We start from the raw sequence: 16,786 nt of genomic DNA on the forward strand, positions 1-16,786 counted from the left end.
GTAAAAATGTATTGCATTTTCCTTTTCCAAATAGGCGGTAATTTAGAATGCATAAGATACTGTATTTACGATAGTATAGCTTCTCCCTTTGTTCCTCAGTCTCTCCTGCTCTTTCACTCAAACCCAGCCATCATGTCGGCTCCATCCACCAGGGACATTTTCTGTATGACATAATTTGCATTCTGTGTATATATAAATCTGTGTGATTATTTAGGTATTTATTAAATAAGTAATTAAAGCAAAGTTTGTATTGCTGATTCAACTTGTTAGCCAGGGTTTGTGAAGGTAACCAAGAATTTACAACTTTCAGATGAGACTGAAATAAGGTGACGATTAATATTGACTGCTATTGATGTAAAACATTACTAGGTCTTTAAGAGTTTATTCGGAAGATAACAGCTCTATAAACAGTCTTTCGTGGTGCCCCGACTTTCTAGTTAATTACATTTACATGATTAGCTTAATCAGGTAATATTAATTACAGAGAAAGGACTTTATAGAATAGCATGTCATGTCACTTAATCCGGCATAGCCAAAGACATGACAGCTGTCTCCGGTTTGCAGGGCTGTCTCTGGTGTACAGGGCTGTCTGGTGTGAAGGGTTGTCTCTGGATGGACATGGGAGGAAATCCTGGATGGGAAAGGACCCTGGAGGCAGGCCGGGGAGTATCGCCGTCCGAAGGAGGAGATTAAAGCAGCAAGAGCAGAGCGGCGACGATACGAGGAACTAACACGGCAACGACGGAAGCACGAGAGGCAGCCCCAATCAATTTTTTGGGGGGGGCACACGGGTTGGTCGGCGAAGCCGAGAGGTGAGTCTGAGAGCGAAGAGGAATATTGGGAGAGACTGAGCGAGGAGTACTGTGAGATAGTGGAGGGGGGTGATGAGAGAGAGCTGTTGGTTTGACGTAGTATGTACGGCATTTTCCCTGAGGAGCATGTTAGCCGTCAGAGACCACCTGAGTCAGCTCCCCGTACTCATCCCAAGAAGTGTGTTAAAGTTCCGGTACAAATGAGGCCGACTATACGCACCATGTCTCCAGTGCGCATTCACAGCCCAGTACGTCCAGTGCCAACTCTCCGTACTCACCGTGGGGAGCGTGTGACCTGTCAGGCACCATGTTTTGCGGTGATATGCACGGTGTCTCCAGTGCGCATTCACAGCCCAGTGCGTCCTGTGCCAGCGCCCCGCACTTGCCGGGCTAAAGTGAGCATCCAGCCAGGACGGATTGTGCCAGCCCTACGCTCCAGACCTCCAGTGCGCCTCCACAGCCCAGTACGCCCTGTTACTGCTCCTCGCACTCGCCCTGAAGTGCGTGTCACCAGTCTGAGGCCACCTGTCCCGGCTCCACGCAGTAAGCCTTCAGTGAGTCTCTCCAGTCCAGTGTGTCCTGTTCCTGCTCCCCGCACTCGCCCTGAGGTGCGTGTTACCAGTCTGGCACCACCTGTGCCAGCCCCACGCATCAGGCCTCCAGGGCGCCTGCCCAGTCCGGGGTGTCCTGTTCCTGCTCCCCGTACTCGCCTTGAGGTGCGTGTTACCAGTCTAGTGCCACCTGTGCCAGCCCCATGCATCAGGCCTCCAGTGCGCATTCCCAGTCCAGAGCTTCCGGTGACAGTTCCCAGTCCAGAGCTTCCGGCGACAGTTTCCAGTCCAGGGTTTCCGGCGACAGTTCCCAGTCCAGGATTTCCGGCGACAGTTCCCAGTCCAGGGTTTCCGGCGACAGTTCCCAGTCCAGGGTTTCCGGCGACAGTTCCCAATCCAGAGCTTCCGGCGACAGTTCCAAGTCCAGATCTTCCGGCGACTGTTCCCAGTCCGGAGCTTCCGGCGACAGTTTCCAGTCCGGAGCTTCCGGCGACGTTTTACAGTCCAGAACCTCCTGAGACGGCCCACAGTCCGGAACCTCCTGAGACGGCCCACAGTCCGGAACCTCCTGAGACAGCCCACAGTCCGGAGTCTCCAGCGACGTCCCCCAGTCCGGAGTCTCCAGCGACGTCCCCCAGTCCGGAGTCTCCAGCGACGTCCCCCAGTCCGGAGTCCCCAGCGGTGGTCTGCAGTCCGGAGTCTCCAGAGGCGGTCTGCAGTCCAGAGCCTCCGGCGATGATCCACGGTCCAGTGACACGAAAGCAGAGGGATCAGCTAGCGGAGTGGGGGCTACACCCCGAACCGGAGCCACCCCTCATGCTGGCGGATAAGCAGGATGTGAGGGTTCTTCGTCCAGTACCAGAACCGCCTCCAATGCAGGAGGATCCGCGGGATGTGAAGGTTCTTCGTCCTGCACCCGAGCCGCCACCAACATTAGACACCCACCCTAACCCTCCCTGGTTTTTTTTATTGTTTGGGGTTGTGCGTTCGGAGTCTGCACCTTTGGGGGCGGGGGTACTGTCACGTCCTGACCATAGAAAGCTGGTAGAGTAGGTCAGGGCGTGACAGAGGGTTTTGTCTGGTTTATTTATGTCTATGTTGGTTCTAGTTTATTTTTTCTATGTTGGGGGTTTTGTCTAGTTTATGTATTTCTATGTGGGGTTCTAGTTGTTGTATTTCTATGTTGTTGTTTTTTGGGATGATCTCCAATTAGAGGCAGCTGGTCATGGTTGTCTCTAATTGGGGATCATATTTAAGTGATTGTTTTTCCCACCTGGGTTTGTGGGAGATTATTTTGAGTAAGTGTATGTTGCACCTCTTCGTCACGGTTTGTTGTTTTGTTTATTCGTATGTATTGCATAGTTTCACAGTTGTGATAAAATGTGGAATGATACACATGCTGCGCTTTGGTCCCATTCTTCAGACAGCCGTGACACTTCCAGAAGGATAACCATCTCTGCAGCACTCCCCCAATCAGGCCTTTATGGTAGTGGCCAGACAGAAGACACTCCTCAGTAAAAGCCACATGACAGCCCGCTTGGGGTTTTCCAAAAGCCACCTAAAGACTCTCAGGCCATAAGAAACAAGATTATCTGGTCTGATGAAACCAAGATTGATCTCTTTGGCCTGAATGCCAAGCGTCACGTCTGGAGGAACCTGGCACAATCCCTACGGTGAAGCATGGGGGTGGCAGGATCATGCGGTGGGGATGTTTTTCAGCGGCAAGGACAGGGAGTCTAGTCAGGATTGAGGGAAAAATGAACGTAGCAAAGTACAGAGAGTTCCTTGACGAAAACCTGCTACAGAGCGCTCAGGACCTCAGACTGGGGCAAAGGTCCACCTTCCAACAGGACAACGACCCTTACACAAAGACAAGACAGCGCAGGAGTGGCTTCGGGACAAGTTTCTGAATGTCCTTGAGTGTCCCAGCCAGAGCCCGGACATGAACCTGATCGAACATCCAAATCAACCTGACAGAGCTTGAGAGGATTTGCAAATAAGAATGGGAGAAACTCCCCAAATACAGGTAGGCCAATTTTGTAGTGTCATACCCAAGAAGACTCAACAAGTAATCGCTGCCAAAGGTGCTTTCTCAAAGTACTGAGTAAAGGGTGTAAATACTAACTTTTTTTAAACCAGTTTTTGCTTTGTCATTTTGGGGTATTGTGTGTTGATTGATGAGGGAAAAAACGTTTTAATCCATTTTAGAATGAGGCTGTAACGTAACATAATGTGGAAAAAGCGAGGGGTCTGAGTACTTTCCGAATGCACTCTATATACAGTACCAATCAAAAGTTTGGGCACACTTACACATTCAAGGATTTTTCTTTTTTTTAAACTTGTTTCTATGTTGACTGGTACTGTGTGTGTGTGTGTGTGTGTGTGTGTGTGTGTGTGTGTGTGTGTGTGTCTGTGTGTGTATATATATATATATATATATATACAGAACAAAAATATAAAACGCTACATGTAAAGTGTTGGTCCCACGTTTCATGAGCTGCAATAAAGATCCCAGAAATGTTCCATACGCACAAAAAGCTTCTTCCTCTCACATTTTGTGCTCAAATTTGTTTACATCCCTGTTAGTGAGCATTTCTCCTTTGCAAAGATAATCCATGCATGTGGCATATTAAGAAGCTGATTAAACAGTATGATCAATACACAGGTGCAACTTGTGCTGGGGACAATAAAAGTCAGCTCTAAAATGTAGTTGTCACAAAACACAATGCCACAGATGTCTCACGTTTTGAGGGAGCATGCAATTGGCATGCTGACTGCAGGAATGTCCACCAGATTTGTTGCCCAAGAATTCAATGTTAATTTCTCTACCATAAGCCGCCTCCAACGTCATTTTATAGAATTTGGCAGGCTGTCCAAACGGCCTTACAACCACAGACCACCCCAGCCCAGCCCAAATTTGGCTTCTTCACCTGCTGATCATCTGAGACCAGATACCCGGCCAGCTGATGAAACTGAGAAGAATTTATGTCTGTAATAAAGCCCATTAATGGGGAAAAACATATTCTGATTGTCTCATATAAGGAAATCAATCACCTGAAATAAATTCATTAGGTCATGATCTATGGATTTCGCATAACTGGGCAGAGGTGCAGCCATGGGTGGGCTTGGGAGGGCATATATTAAGCAAACCAGACAACGCAATTTTTTTTTCTTCCATTCACGGATAGCCAACGGCACGCTCCAACACTCAGACACCATTTATATAGCAGTATGTGTGTTAAGGGTGTCTGCCAGAGCAGAAGCAGAAGGGATGATCGCTTGTTCTCTAGTTACTTTGTAACTGCAATTACAGTATAACAAGTATTGTAATGACTCATTATTACAATTAGTTACAATGTACTGTACTTAGAGCAGTAACCTTAACAATAACTAACCCTAAGTACAGTTTAAGTACAGCTTAATAATGAGTAATGATGACAATACTTACACTGTAAATACACTAGCAGTTACACAGTAATAAGGGCATAAATAGCCTTTACGTCCTGAATGTCACACTATTCCCTATATAGTGCATTATAGGGCCCTGGTCAAACTTTTAGCATCATATAGGGAATAGGTTGCCATTTGGAACGCACTAAGAGTGTTAGAGCAATAAACTACTTTAGACCTACTGTATCAAGCAGTCTGAAACAGAAGGAAGGTGTCATGTGATTTACAAGAAGACCACATATGGGGATGTGAGATTTGTTTGACAATAAAATAAGAAATTAGAAACAGGTGTAAAGGAAATGTTGTTGTCTGAAGTGACAGCCTTGAATTGTACAACTTGTGTCACGTCCTGAGCCTTGTAAGATGTCATTTTCTATGGTAGAGTAGGTCAGGGCATGACAGGGGGTGTTTTTGGGTGGTTTTCTATGCTTTCTATTTCTATGTTATATTCTAGGTTTCTATTTCTATGTTGTTGTTTTTTGGGTTGATCTCCAATTGGAGGCAGCTGGTCCTCGTTGCCTCTAATTGGAGATCATATTTAAGTTGGGGTTTTTTCTATTGTGTTTGTGGGTAGTTGTTCTCCTTTTAGTTGTATGTTGACTGACGGAACTGTTTGCTGTCGTTTTGTTTCTTTGCAAAGTGTTTCGTTTTTCATTAAAGAATATTATGAGCACTCAACACGCCGCGCCTTGGTCCCCTCTATACGACGCACGTTACAGAACTACCCACCACGATTGGATCAAGTGGCGTGCCCGGGCAGAGATGGATACCTGGTCGATGGAGTGGACCGAAAGGAGAAACTGGACTTGGGGGCAGGTAATAGACAGGTGTTGTAGCCTACCGGGGAAGAACGAAAGGCAGGCCCCAAAAATGTTTTGGGGGGGGGCACACGGGTAGTTTGGCTGGGCCAGGGGTGAGTCCTTAGCCAACTCCCCATGCTTATTGTGGTGAGCATATGCCTGCTTCTCGCACTCTCCCTCCAGTGCGCCTCCATAGCCCAGTACGTCCTGTGCCTGCTCCTCGCACTCTCCCTCCAGTGCGCCTCCATAGCCCTGTACGTCCTGTGCCTGCTCCTCGCACTCTCCCTCCAGTGCGCCTCCATAGCCCAGTACGTCCTGTGCCTGCTCCTCGCACTCTCCCTCCAGTGCGCCTCCATAGCCCAGTACGTCCTGTGCCTGCTCCTCGCACTCTCCCTCCAGTGCGCCTCCATAGCCCAGTACGTCCTGTGCCTCCTCCTCGCACTCTCCCTCCAGTGCGCCTCCATAGCCCAGTACGTCCGGTGCCTGCTGTGCGCACCCAGTCCTCAGTGCGTCTCTCCAGTCCGGTGGGACCTGTTCCAGCTCCACGAGAAAAGCCTCCAGTGATAATCGATGGTCCGAAGCCTGTAGAGATGATCCATGGCACGAAGCCTGTAGTAATGATCCATGACGCGGAGCCTGTAGGGATGTTCCATGGCACGAAGCCTCCAGAGGTAATCCATGGTCTGGAGCGTGTAGGGATAATCCATGGTCCGGAGCCTGTAGGGACAATCCATGGCCTGGAGCCTGTAGAGGATCCATGGCACGGAACCTATACTGATGATCCATGGCATGGAGCCTGCATTCAACGGTCCCTAGTCCAGAACTTATAATGACGCTTCCCAGTCCGGAGCCTCCGGCGACGCTCCTCAGTCCGGAGCCTCCGGCGACGCTCCTCAGTCCGGAGCCTCCGGCGACGCTCCTCAGTCCGGAGCCTCCGGCGACGCTCCTCAGTCCGGAGCCTCCGGCGACGCTCCTCAGTCCGGAGTCTCCGGCGACGCTCCTCAGTCCGGAGCCTCCGGCGACACTCCTCAGTCCGGAGCCTCTGGCGACGCTCCTCAGCGGCAGCCTGCAGCCCAGAACCTCCAGCGGCCGCCTGCAGCCCAGAACCTCCAGCGCCGATCTACAGTCCGGTTCCTCCGACGATCCACGGTCCGGTGGTACTAAAGCGAGTGGAGTGGGGGTTACGCCCCAAACCGGAGCCGCCTCCTCTGCTGGAGGTTAAGGTTATGTGGACTGCATTTGAGCCGCCATAGACAATTGTCACCCTCCCTACCCTCCCTTTTTGTTTTGTTGGTTTTGTTAGTTGCATTCAGAGTCTGCACCTTTGGGGGGGTACTGTCACGTCCTGACCCTTGTAAGATGTCATTTTCTAGAGTAGGTCAGGGCATGACAGGGGGTGTTTTTGGGTGGTTTTCTATGTTTTCTATTTCTATGTTATATTCTAGGTTTCTATTTCTATGTAGTTTTTTTGGGTTGATCTCCAATTGGAGGCAGCTGGTCCTCGTTGCCTCTAATTGGAGATCATATTTAAGTTGGGTTTTTTTCTATTGTGTTTGTGGGTAGTTGTTCTCCGTTTAGTTGTATGTTGCCTGACGGAACTGTGTGCTGTCGTTTTGTTTCTTTGCAAAGTGTTTCGTTTTTCATTAAAGAATATTATGAGCACTCAACACGCCGCGCCTTGGTCCCCTCTATACGACGCACATTACATCTTGTGTCATTCTCTCTCACTCTCATGGTTTGTGCAGGTAACTGGGCATCATGACCTCCTCAGACCAATTGACAGAACGCCCATAATATGTTCTGGAAGTTAAGATAGGAGACAGTGCTCATTTTCTTGGGATACTGAGTGCGCCCGATAAAAGCTAGTCTCCTGCAGGAACCAATCCCATGAATCATGCCTATGTCGTTTTTTGTGTAGTCGTATAAAGGAGGACTGCCCCGGGCAGAGCCCCTGACAGACCTGCACAGACCTGTACTTTGTGGATTAAGTTTGTTGGAACCCCTCCAGCTTTCTGATAATAAAGAATGATTAATTTCAGTTTCACTGGTGGTAATTTCCACGGCCCAGGTTAGGGCTATAAAATGGGCTGTCAAGCCTCAGTCTACATCCATCAATGAACCTTATGGCACAGACGCATATTTTCATCTGAAGACCTTGACGTATGTTTTATACTTACTCTTTAATATGTATTTTGAAGTTTAAACTTAGTTATATTTTGTGATTTCCATGCATCTACAAGCGTCATATCCTTAAGGTACAGATGTAGGGTCTTAATTTGATCACTTTTGATGCTGAGAATTTTCCTGTACTGCAGGAAATGCAAACTTGTAATGTATTTGAGTTTTAAAAAGGCTTCTAAAGATTTTAATTTGCACTTAGAAATTTCAGGCTTGATTTGCCCTAACAAAACATGTGTCAACCCTACAGAAATGTCCATTAATTGTAATCCACATAATAATTCACATTTCCTGTTGCTAAAGGATTATTTTCCTGCTGTAGCAAACTGGCTCAAATTAAGAAAGCATAATTTTACAGGTCTAGGGAAATTATAATTGATTGTTAAAACTTTTGGATGACTTTTTATGTATACACAGATTGTTTTAAAACATATTGTACTATATTTGGTTGGATTCTATTGAAAGTTTATTTCACCCATGTGTTTTTTTTAAAGCAGTAAAAACCTACCCTGAATGCTGAGGAATGTGCAATGTCAGACAATTTCAGAATAGGTCTTCAAAAAAAATGGATGGAAATTCTGAAAACATTGGCAGTTAGATTCTGAAGTAAAGTGACTGAGATTTCTAGTCAGGGTTCGGGGCTCTTGCATTTAATAATTTAGATAAGTAAACCTAACTTTTCCCTGTTTTGTCCACTTGCCACTGATATTTTAAAATGAAAATTGACAATTGACCAAAATATCACTAATTTGAAAAGTAACAGTTTTGTCATTTCTCTTACTACCTAACTAAAGATATTGTGTATGCGTGCAGCCCATGGTCTTAAACCTCTGTATAACTTACATGTACAGCTGCCATAGCTCCTTTGTGTGTTTCTGACCACATATGCGTGCACATATCCACAACACTAACACAATTCAAAATCTAACTATGAGAAAAAGCCAGTTGATGCTCAGAAAAGTATTGAATAGTGTCAAATGCTCTCCTTTTCATGTAAAACATTCCTTGTCTGTTTTTGTTTGCTTTGACATGTCATCTCAAAGAATCAGTGCAGTTAAGTCTAACCTACAAAACCGGCAAGAAAAGACTTAGAAAATGGGTCAAAGTCATACAGTTGAAGTGGACCATAAATCCCGACAACGGGCAGTCGTGGCAGAAGCAGAAAAGAGAAGATTTGAGCAGGAATGCCTTCGGCTCAAGGGGGAGAAAGCACGAATGGAAACAGAACAACGGATGGACAAAGAACAACGAGAGCAGCTGGAGAGGCAGAGAAATATACAACGTGAATCCCAAAGAAGGCAAGAGGAAGATGAAAGGACCAGGATACATAAAGAACTGAAAGCATCAAAAGAAAGAGATGAAACTGAGGGAGAAAAATAGATGATTAAACTGTAGAAAATACATTGATGAGTAGACTACTAGAGAATATTGTTAATTGATGAAAAAAAAATTCTGTTTGTTTTGTGATATCTCCCTTCAAAGTATACATGGAAGAAAAAAAACAAGGAATTGTGACAACCGAATTATCACAGCCAGTGGATGAGGCAAAGGCTGAAAAAATGACATTAAATTGCGATAGAACAATTCCAGGAGAACAAAGCAGTCAGAAAGAAACCTCATTCAGGACGAATTTGAATGAGTCCAGATGGAGAAAGTAAGATGGCAGAAAAACAGAAGCAGGACCAAGGCAAGAGGAGAGGAAATCTATTGAATCCCAAAGAAAGCAGGACAAAATGCATATGTGGCAAACAAAAGTCTATTAACTCAAAATGATTTGATATCTTGAGCAATAAAAGCAAGTTTCTGTGTGCTTTTGTATTGGCCTTACCTTTCTTGTAATGTTATTCTCTTGTCATATATTTTTGTTACATCTGAATAAACTATCGTTCATATTTCTGCATCTGTGCTTATTTCTTGAATTCTTAATATTTGTTCATGTCATATGTTAACCTCATTTAGAAATGTAAAGATTTTTGATTTATATAAAGTGCAAACATTTTTAATTTCATTATATTTATACCTTTAAAACATATGTTTTTCTTGCTGGCTTTGGTTACAGTATATATTGTGATTAAATCAATTATTCAGGTTTACTTTTTTTGGTCTTATAAAGATAATGTAGATTTCCTGACCATTCCAAAGATTCTGTTATCCATATTTGACTATCTGTGACTCCTCCCTTACTCAATTATAATTACACCAGCAGAAAAACTGTGTTGTCACGTATACTCCCTCTCCGGCTTCTATGTCACCAGGCTGCTGATTATTACGCACACCTGTCACCATCATCACACGCACCAGCGCTTCCTGACACTCACCTGGACTCCATCACCTCCTCCATTACCTTTCCTATAACTGTCACTCCCCTTGGTTCTTCCTCAGGAGTTATTGAATCTGTCCCATGTCAGTGCGATGTTTGTGTTCCGTTTATTTATTAAAGACGCACTCCCTGTACTTGCTTCCCGAATCACCGCATTCCTTACAAGTGTGCAGTTCTTGAAATGCACTTAACACAAGGTTCCCATGCCATTGTGGACTCTGAGACCACAGAGCTCATGTTCACTTGGGATAATGTTTATGACAAATTAACATAATTTATACTTCATCTTCATCCAAAAGTAGAAGGTATTCATTTTTAAGTGTTTTTCTGATGTTTCCCCGTTACAGAGGCGCAGCCTGGATAATCAAACGCTGAGCATCAAGGCTCTAGAGCTCACCTCCCATCCAGGAGAACAACACAAGACTGAGGAGGAGACAGAAATGTGAGTGATTCAGATGTCTGCATCTTATGTCTGTCTTTTGTACCTTTGTTATTTCAACCTAAAGTTTGACTCCCCTAGATGTAAAGCCCTGCATTCATCTTAATGTTTCTACTATACAATAGTTCTGAAGAATATATAGCCGTGCATAAACCCCTGCTCTGATGTGTTTTCAGAACACTGAGTCATGTCTGACTCTGAGACCATTGAGACAGCAGCTCTGGGCCGACCATTCCAGCTGGGGATGTTGTATGACTGTCGCAGGGATGTCCTCATTCCAGGTACAGAAAACTATTCAATTCATTGACTGTGTTTGCACCATAGAGTTGGATAGACTTGTCCCAAAGCCTGTTCTAGCATGGGCAGCATCACTTGAAGGCTTTCACCATTTTGAAGTAGTCAAGTTGGTGTGACTTTCATGGGTTACAGGAGCTACAAGTAAAACAATACCCTCTTGTGGAAACTAGGTGAATTGCAACACAGCCTGAACTCAAACTCCCCCCTCCACTGCCACTTCCCTAAAACCGAAAGTTTTACTTTTGGTATTGTAAACCAGCTTTATTAAACAGCTGAAAATACAATATGTCCTTATTTAAAACACATTTCACAGCGATTTAGATGGTACAATGATTTTCTACACTAAAGATGGCTTGTTTTGTCACATAAAGTGAAATGTAGAATTTGAGCAACCAGGTAAAGGCAGAGCTATTTCTACATGCTTGTCCCAGTTTGCCGTGTTGGTCATGAGGAGATGACCACACCTCTAAATGATGCTAACGGAAGAGAGGTAGGGTGCAGCCTTCCTATTTAACAACAGAAGTCGGACCGGCTTTTGATGTCAAACAGGAAGCAGGCACTATCAGAATAAAATTTTGTGAGCCTAAATAATTAGTTTGAAAAATGTTTGTGAAAGACTATAATTTCATGTTGTTATTCATGGAAACTTTCCTTAAATTAAAAATGTTTACATTTTTCAAAGGAAGGATAACATATTTCCTTTCAGGTCAGCAAGAGGGGTCAGCCAATGAATTATACTTCTGACCAAACATTCCATAACTGCAGGTGGCAGTAAATCACCAAACTTGGCTTTATACCTGTTCAGACAAAACAAACTGTAGCACAGTAGGTGGTGTTGTGCACCTTTTTAGTTTTTTTACGAACTGCCAATACACTTATAAAAGTATATTAAGAAGAAATTAACTACATTAAAATGGATAGCCCTTAATGGGGACACCAATACTGTCACAAAAGCATCCATTGCAAAGATGAGCTGTCTTCTACATCTCTATGGTCATCACAGAGTTAGAAAAGCTAGAGGACCCACAACATTTTGAAGTAGTCATATATAGTCGTGCTGTTACAGAAGTGATCAATGGCAAAGATAGGTGTAGCTTTTGTAACTACGGTTGTCATGTCACCTAGAATAATTACTTTGATGAGTAAAACTTATTTCAATTCTTTCTTTGAATGAAACCACGATTTCATGTATAAACAATTCTGCAAATGTTTTGGGGGGGATTCAGTTCATTTACATGGCAAAGAGGGACTTTGCAATTAATCTGATCACTCTTCATAACATTCTGGAGTATATGCAAATTGCCATCATACAAACTGAGGCAGCAGACTTTGTGAAAATTAATATTTGCATCATTCTCAACTTTTGGCCACGACTGTACACGTTGGAGATTGTTATTTTTTTCACAATAAAAGTTATTTGTCATTCTCTCTTTTTAAACTGCAGGTATCACACTCTGGGATTCTGAAATGCTACAGAAAGACATAAATGTCTCTCCACAACCTAACACTGATTTCAAAATCATTGCTTCCGACTCAAGTGAAGCCAAGTCAGAAGCTTTGAATGTGTCTGCATCTCTGGAGGCCAGTTTCCTTGGTGGCTTAGTCAGTGTGAAGGGTTCTGCTGAATTCCTACATGATAAAAAGACCTCAAAGCATCAGTCTAGGGTTTCTCTGCAGTATCGTACCACCACTCGCTTTGAGCAGCTCACCATGGACCACCTGGGGGCAGGAAATGTGAAACACCATAATGTCTTCCGAGAGGGTTCTGCCACACATGTGGTGACTGCCATTCTCTACGGTGCACAAGCCTTCTTTGTTTTTGATCGTGAGGTTTTCTCAGGAGAAAACCACCAGGATATTGAAGGAAACCTGCAGGCCACAATAAAGAACATCCCCCTCATATCAATAGAAGGGCAGGCATCACTGAAGATGAGCGAGGAAGAGAAGCAACAGGCCAATACATTCAGCTGCACTTTCCATGGTGATTTTGCACTAGAAATCAACCCTGTCACATTTGAAGATGCCACCAGGCTGTATGCTGGCCTGCCACGTCTGCTAGGGGAGAAGGGAGAACATGCTGTGCCAATGACTGTCTGGCTCTATCCTCTCAAGAACCTGGACTCTGCAGCTGCCCAGCTAGTCAGACAGATCAGTGTTAGCCTGGTGCGTCGTGCACAGCGACTCTTGGACGGGTTGGACAACACTGATGTAACATTCCGGGACTTGATGAAGGAAGACATGGCTATCAAGTTCCCTGAAATCAAAGCCAAGCTCAGCAAGTTCAGGGACTTGTGTTCAGAGTACAAGCTGGTTTTCCAGAAAGGTCTTTGCAAGGTTCTTCCCAACATAAGAGGAGGAGGAATGGAGGAAGAAGTGCTGATAAAAATGCTCAACAGTAAGGAACGCTCTCCATTCCAGAATGACCTTATGGTCACATACCTGGACGACAGAGAGAGAGAGATGAATGTTGTCAGCTCTTACCTTGACATAATGAAAGAGGTACAAGTTGTGTACTCAAGCAGTGAATTGGATGGAATAGTGCTTGATCAAGCTAAAGATCATGTAGTGTGCTTTGCATTCTCCTCTTTGAATGACAAAGACGAGTACGTGGTAGACTTGGAGAACTACTTGCTGGAAGAATCAAAGAGTGATTCTTCACTGATTCCTTATGACCCCAACACAGCTGGGAAATCAGCAGCAGAAAAGTGGTTTCGCTCGGGGGATGTAACCACCCTAACCAGGCAAAACATACAACTGTTCCTAGACTTCAAAGAGTCAAACAAAGACAGAGAAAATATTGCATTCTGCATTGCATCGATTCCAGACAAACTCATCACTGCGTCCTCCATCCATGTCTATGAGAGAGGGACACTTTTGAGTCCCCAGTTTGAACTGCCATCAAAGCCAGGTGTCCCCACCCTCAAGAGTCTGGAGCATGACTGTGTCCACGTGCAAATCAACCCTCCCAGCCTTGGTGTCACGTCTGTGGAGTCGTATCAGGTTTTGTACCAGGCTGTGCAGGCTGAATCTGAGTGGACAGAGATCAAAGCCGATACTACTACTAACCAGGTCACCATCAGACGTTTGAACCCCTATAAAGATTACCGCTTCAGCTGCAGGGCGGTGTGTCGACCTGGTGTGAGCCTCTCCAGTGACTGGACGGAATACTCCAGGACCCGCCCATGTAGCCCCCCTGGACCACCCACAGAGAAAAACCTGGAATATGAAAGTATCAGAGTTAACTGGGACATTCCTACCATGGTGGGAGACGATGTTGAAGTCATAGGCTATGAGGTTGACTACAGAGAGTGTGCGAAGGCTGTTGACAATAAGATGTGGCACACCATCAAAACCACCACCAGAGAGTGCACACTGGAAGGTCTAAAACCTGAAACTCCATACAGTGTCAGAGTCTCTGCTAACTGTGGCGAAGCAGGGAAGAGTCTACCCAGTCCTGAGGCAGTGCTGACTACCATCAGGGCTTCTGACGCCCAACCGAAGAGGAGCCAATCAACAGCAACAAAAAGTGAGGAATTTCTGAAGAAATCAGGGAGGGTAAAGAAAGGCAACCCCTCAATCTATAGGCTGAATCTGGAACAGAAGTTGGGTGTAAAGGAAAGTTTTGAACAGTACACATTTGGAGGAAAAGTTGAGAAAGGGAATAACAAGGTAATACTGCTTCTGGGGTGCACAGGTTCAGGAAAAACCACTCTGGTCAATGTCATGATCAACTACATTCTCGGGGTAAAGTGGGAAGATCGCTACCGCTTTAAGCTCATCCATGAGGTGACCAACAGGTCACAGGCTGAGAGCCAGACTTCAATCGTAACATCATACGAGGTCTACAACCAGCCAGGCTTTCAGATTTCTTATTCGCTGACCATTATTGACACACCAGGGTTTGGAGACACTAGAGGAATGGCACATGATAAACTGATCACAGAGCAAGTGAAGGAATTATTGTGTAACCCTTTAGGGATTGATCACATTGATGCAGTCTGCTTTGTAGTGCAAGCATCCCTCGCCCGTCTCAGTGCCAATCAGAAATACATATTTGACTCCATCCTGTCCATTTTTGGAAAGGACATTGCTGATAACATCCTGATGCTCGTGACATTTGCTGATGGGAAGGACATACCTGTGCTGGAGGCCATCCAAGCTGCAGACCTTCCCTGTAAGAAAAACAATAAGGGACTCCCATCCCACTTCAAATTCAACAATTCAGCTCTGCTCCATCAGAAAGTAGAAGACAAAAGCTCTGATGGAGATGGTTCAGAGGATGATAATGATGAAGTGCTAAAGAAAATTGTCTGGAAGTCAACTTTTAAACAGATGAAAGCTTTCTTCAAAGACTTGGAAAGCATTGAGAGCAAAGATCTAACGATGACCAAGAAAGTGCTGGAAGAACGTGAGCGTTTGGAGAAGGCCATGACACGACTGACCCCTCAGATCACAGCAGGTCTGTCAAAGCTGAATGAGATCAAAACAGTCAAACAGTGCCTGCAGAACGAGGACGAGAACATGAAACAGAACCAAGACTTTGAGACAGAGGTAGAGGTTCTAGTTGCTAAGAGGACCAAATCAAGTTGTTTTGCTACAAACTGCATCATATGCCAGTTCACATGCCACACCAGCTGCTTTCTCCCTAACGAGGATGACATAAAAAAATGTGCCGTGATGGATGATAATGGTAACTGTGTCATGTGTCCAGAAAACTGCTCTTACCTTCACCACGACAAGGAAAAAGCCTTGTGGACATATGAAACTAAGACAGAGAAAAAGACCATTAAAGAGTTGAAGGACAACTTCATGATGGCACAGGGCAAGTTTATGAACAACAAGCAGATGCTGGAGAAGATTGAAGATGAGTATATTGTTATCGAGGACAAGCTGAAGTACTTGATCAAGCTGTCCTCCAACTGTCTTAAGAGGCTGAATGAGATTGCACTGAAGCCAAGCTCTCTCTCCACTGTGGAGTACATTGAGATGTTAATTCGCACCGAGGAGGACGAATGCAAGCCAGGCTTCGAAGATCGCATTGTAGGGTTGAAGAAAATGAAATATGAGTCTGAGCTTCTGGAGAAGATGGCAAGAGGAGAGCAACTACTCCCCGATGAGCAACGCAAGCTTAAGGAGAAACAAGACAGACTGCAGAAGATCGCAAAAAGAGTCAACCAAATACAGAAAGTAGTCAGAGATTGGCAAGGGAAGAAGAAGGCCTAACTCAAAGTCAAAGTCCATGACCTCGCCCTGCTTTCAATCAAGTGGAACCCTCGGTGGCTTGCGCTAATCAAGTGAATGGGTCATAACTCAGTTAAAGTTGTAGTATTAAATCAGACCTATATCTAGAACCACTCAATTGTCCGCTTACTGGGGTTGATTGCAATGCTTTGTATTAGAACGAGTGTCACGTAAATCTATCAACCCTCAGTTGACACATTTTCAACATTAAATAAGTAGCCTTGTGCGAGCCAGACCGGCCCACAGAACAGGAGCCTAAATGAAGCAGCTGATCTTGCTACTGATTGTTAATGATTATCATAAGAGAAAGTAATGTAGAAATAAAGCAGACATTGATTCATATAAATATAGATACCTACTTTCCCCTCGGAATGTAATACAGTATCTATCAAAAAATGTATAACGTTTGCCTACTTTCATGTTGATTGTTTATCCTTTTTTATTTTAATAAAAGTCCTTTGTAATTCAAGAAGTTCACTATTCATTTTCTATTGGGCACATATTGTAAGTAATATGTTAGTCATGACATTGGAAGTAGCATGTTTGGTAGGGGGGTTATTACAAAGGTGTGTGTCTAGGTCAGTGTTTCTTAACCTTTATTCAAAGGACCGGAAAACTATGGCAAGCTTTAGTTTTTCCTCCTTGGGGGACAGCTTACATTAAAGCTAGCACTGTAGAAATGACTAAACTAGTTAAAC

At 44.6% G+C, this 16,786-nt stretch overlaps 1 protein-coding gene across 1 annotated transcript; it reads left to right on the forward strand.

Moving 5' to 3' along the window:
* Positions 1–7,722: 7,722 nt before the first annotated feature.
* LOC115204575 (uncharacterized) lies at positions 7,723–16,558 on the forward strand. The gene is made up of 4 exons (XM_029770237.1): positions 7,723–7,773; positions 10,459–10,553; positions 10,727–10,831; positions 12,292–16,558. Exons 3-4 carry the CDS (start codon positions 10,738–10,740, stop codon positions 16,068–16,070), a joined length of 3,873 nt encoding a protein of 1,290 aa, XP_029626097.1. The 5' UTR covers positions 7,723–7,773; positions 10,459–10,553; positions 10,727–10,737; the 3' UTR covers positions 16,071–16,558.
* The last annotated feature ends 228 nt before the right edge of the window (positions 16,559–16,786 follow it).

Source organism: Salmo trutta, chromosome 12 (genome assembly GCF_901001165.1).
Source record: "Salmo trutta chromosome 12, fSalTru1.1, whole genome shotgun sequence".
NCBI lineage: Eukaryota > Metazoa > Chordata > Actinopteri > Salmoniformes > Salmonidae > Salmo > Salmo trutta.

Bases quoted from the DNA above. Each gene is read 5' to 3' on its own strand.
- LOC115204575 (XM_029770237.1), top strand. From the start codon at position 10,738: ATGTCTGACTCTGAGACCATTGAGACAGCAGCTCTGGGCCGACCATTC. The intron at 10,832-12,291 runs GTACAGAAAACT...TTTAAACTGCAG, and splicing joins CAGGGATGTCCTCATTCCAG to GTATCACACTCTGGGATTCT.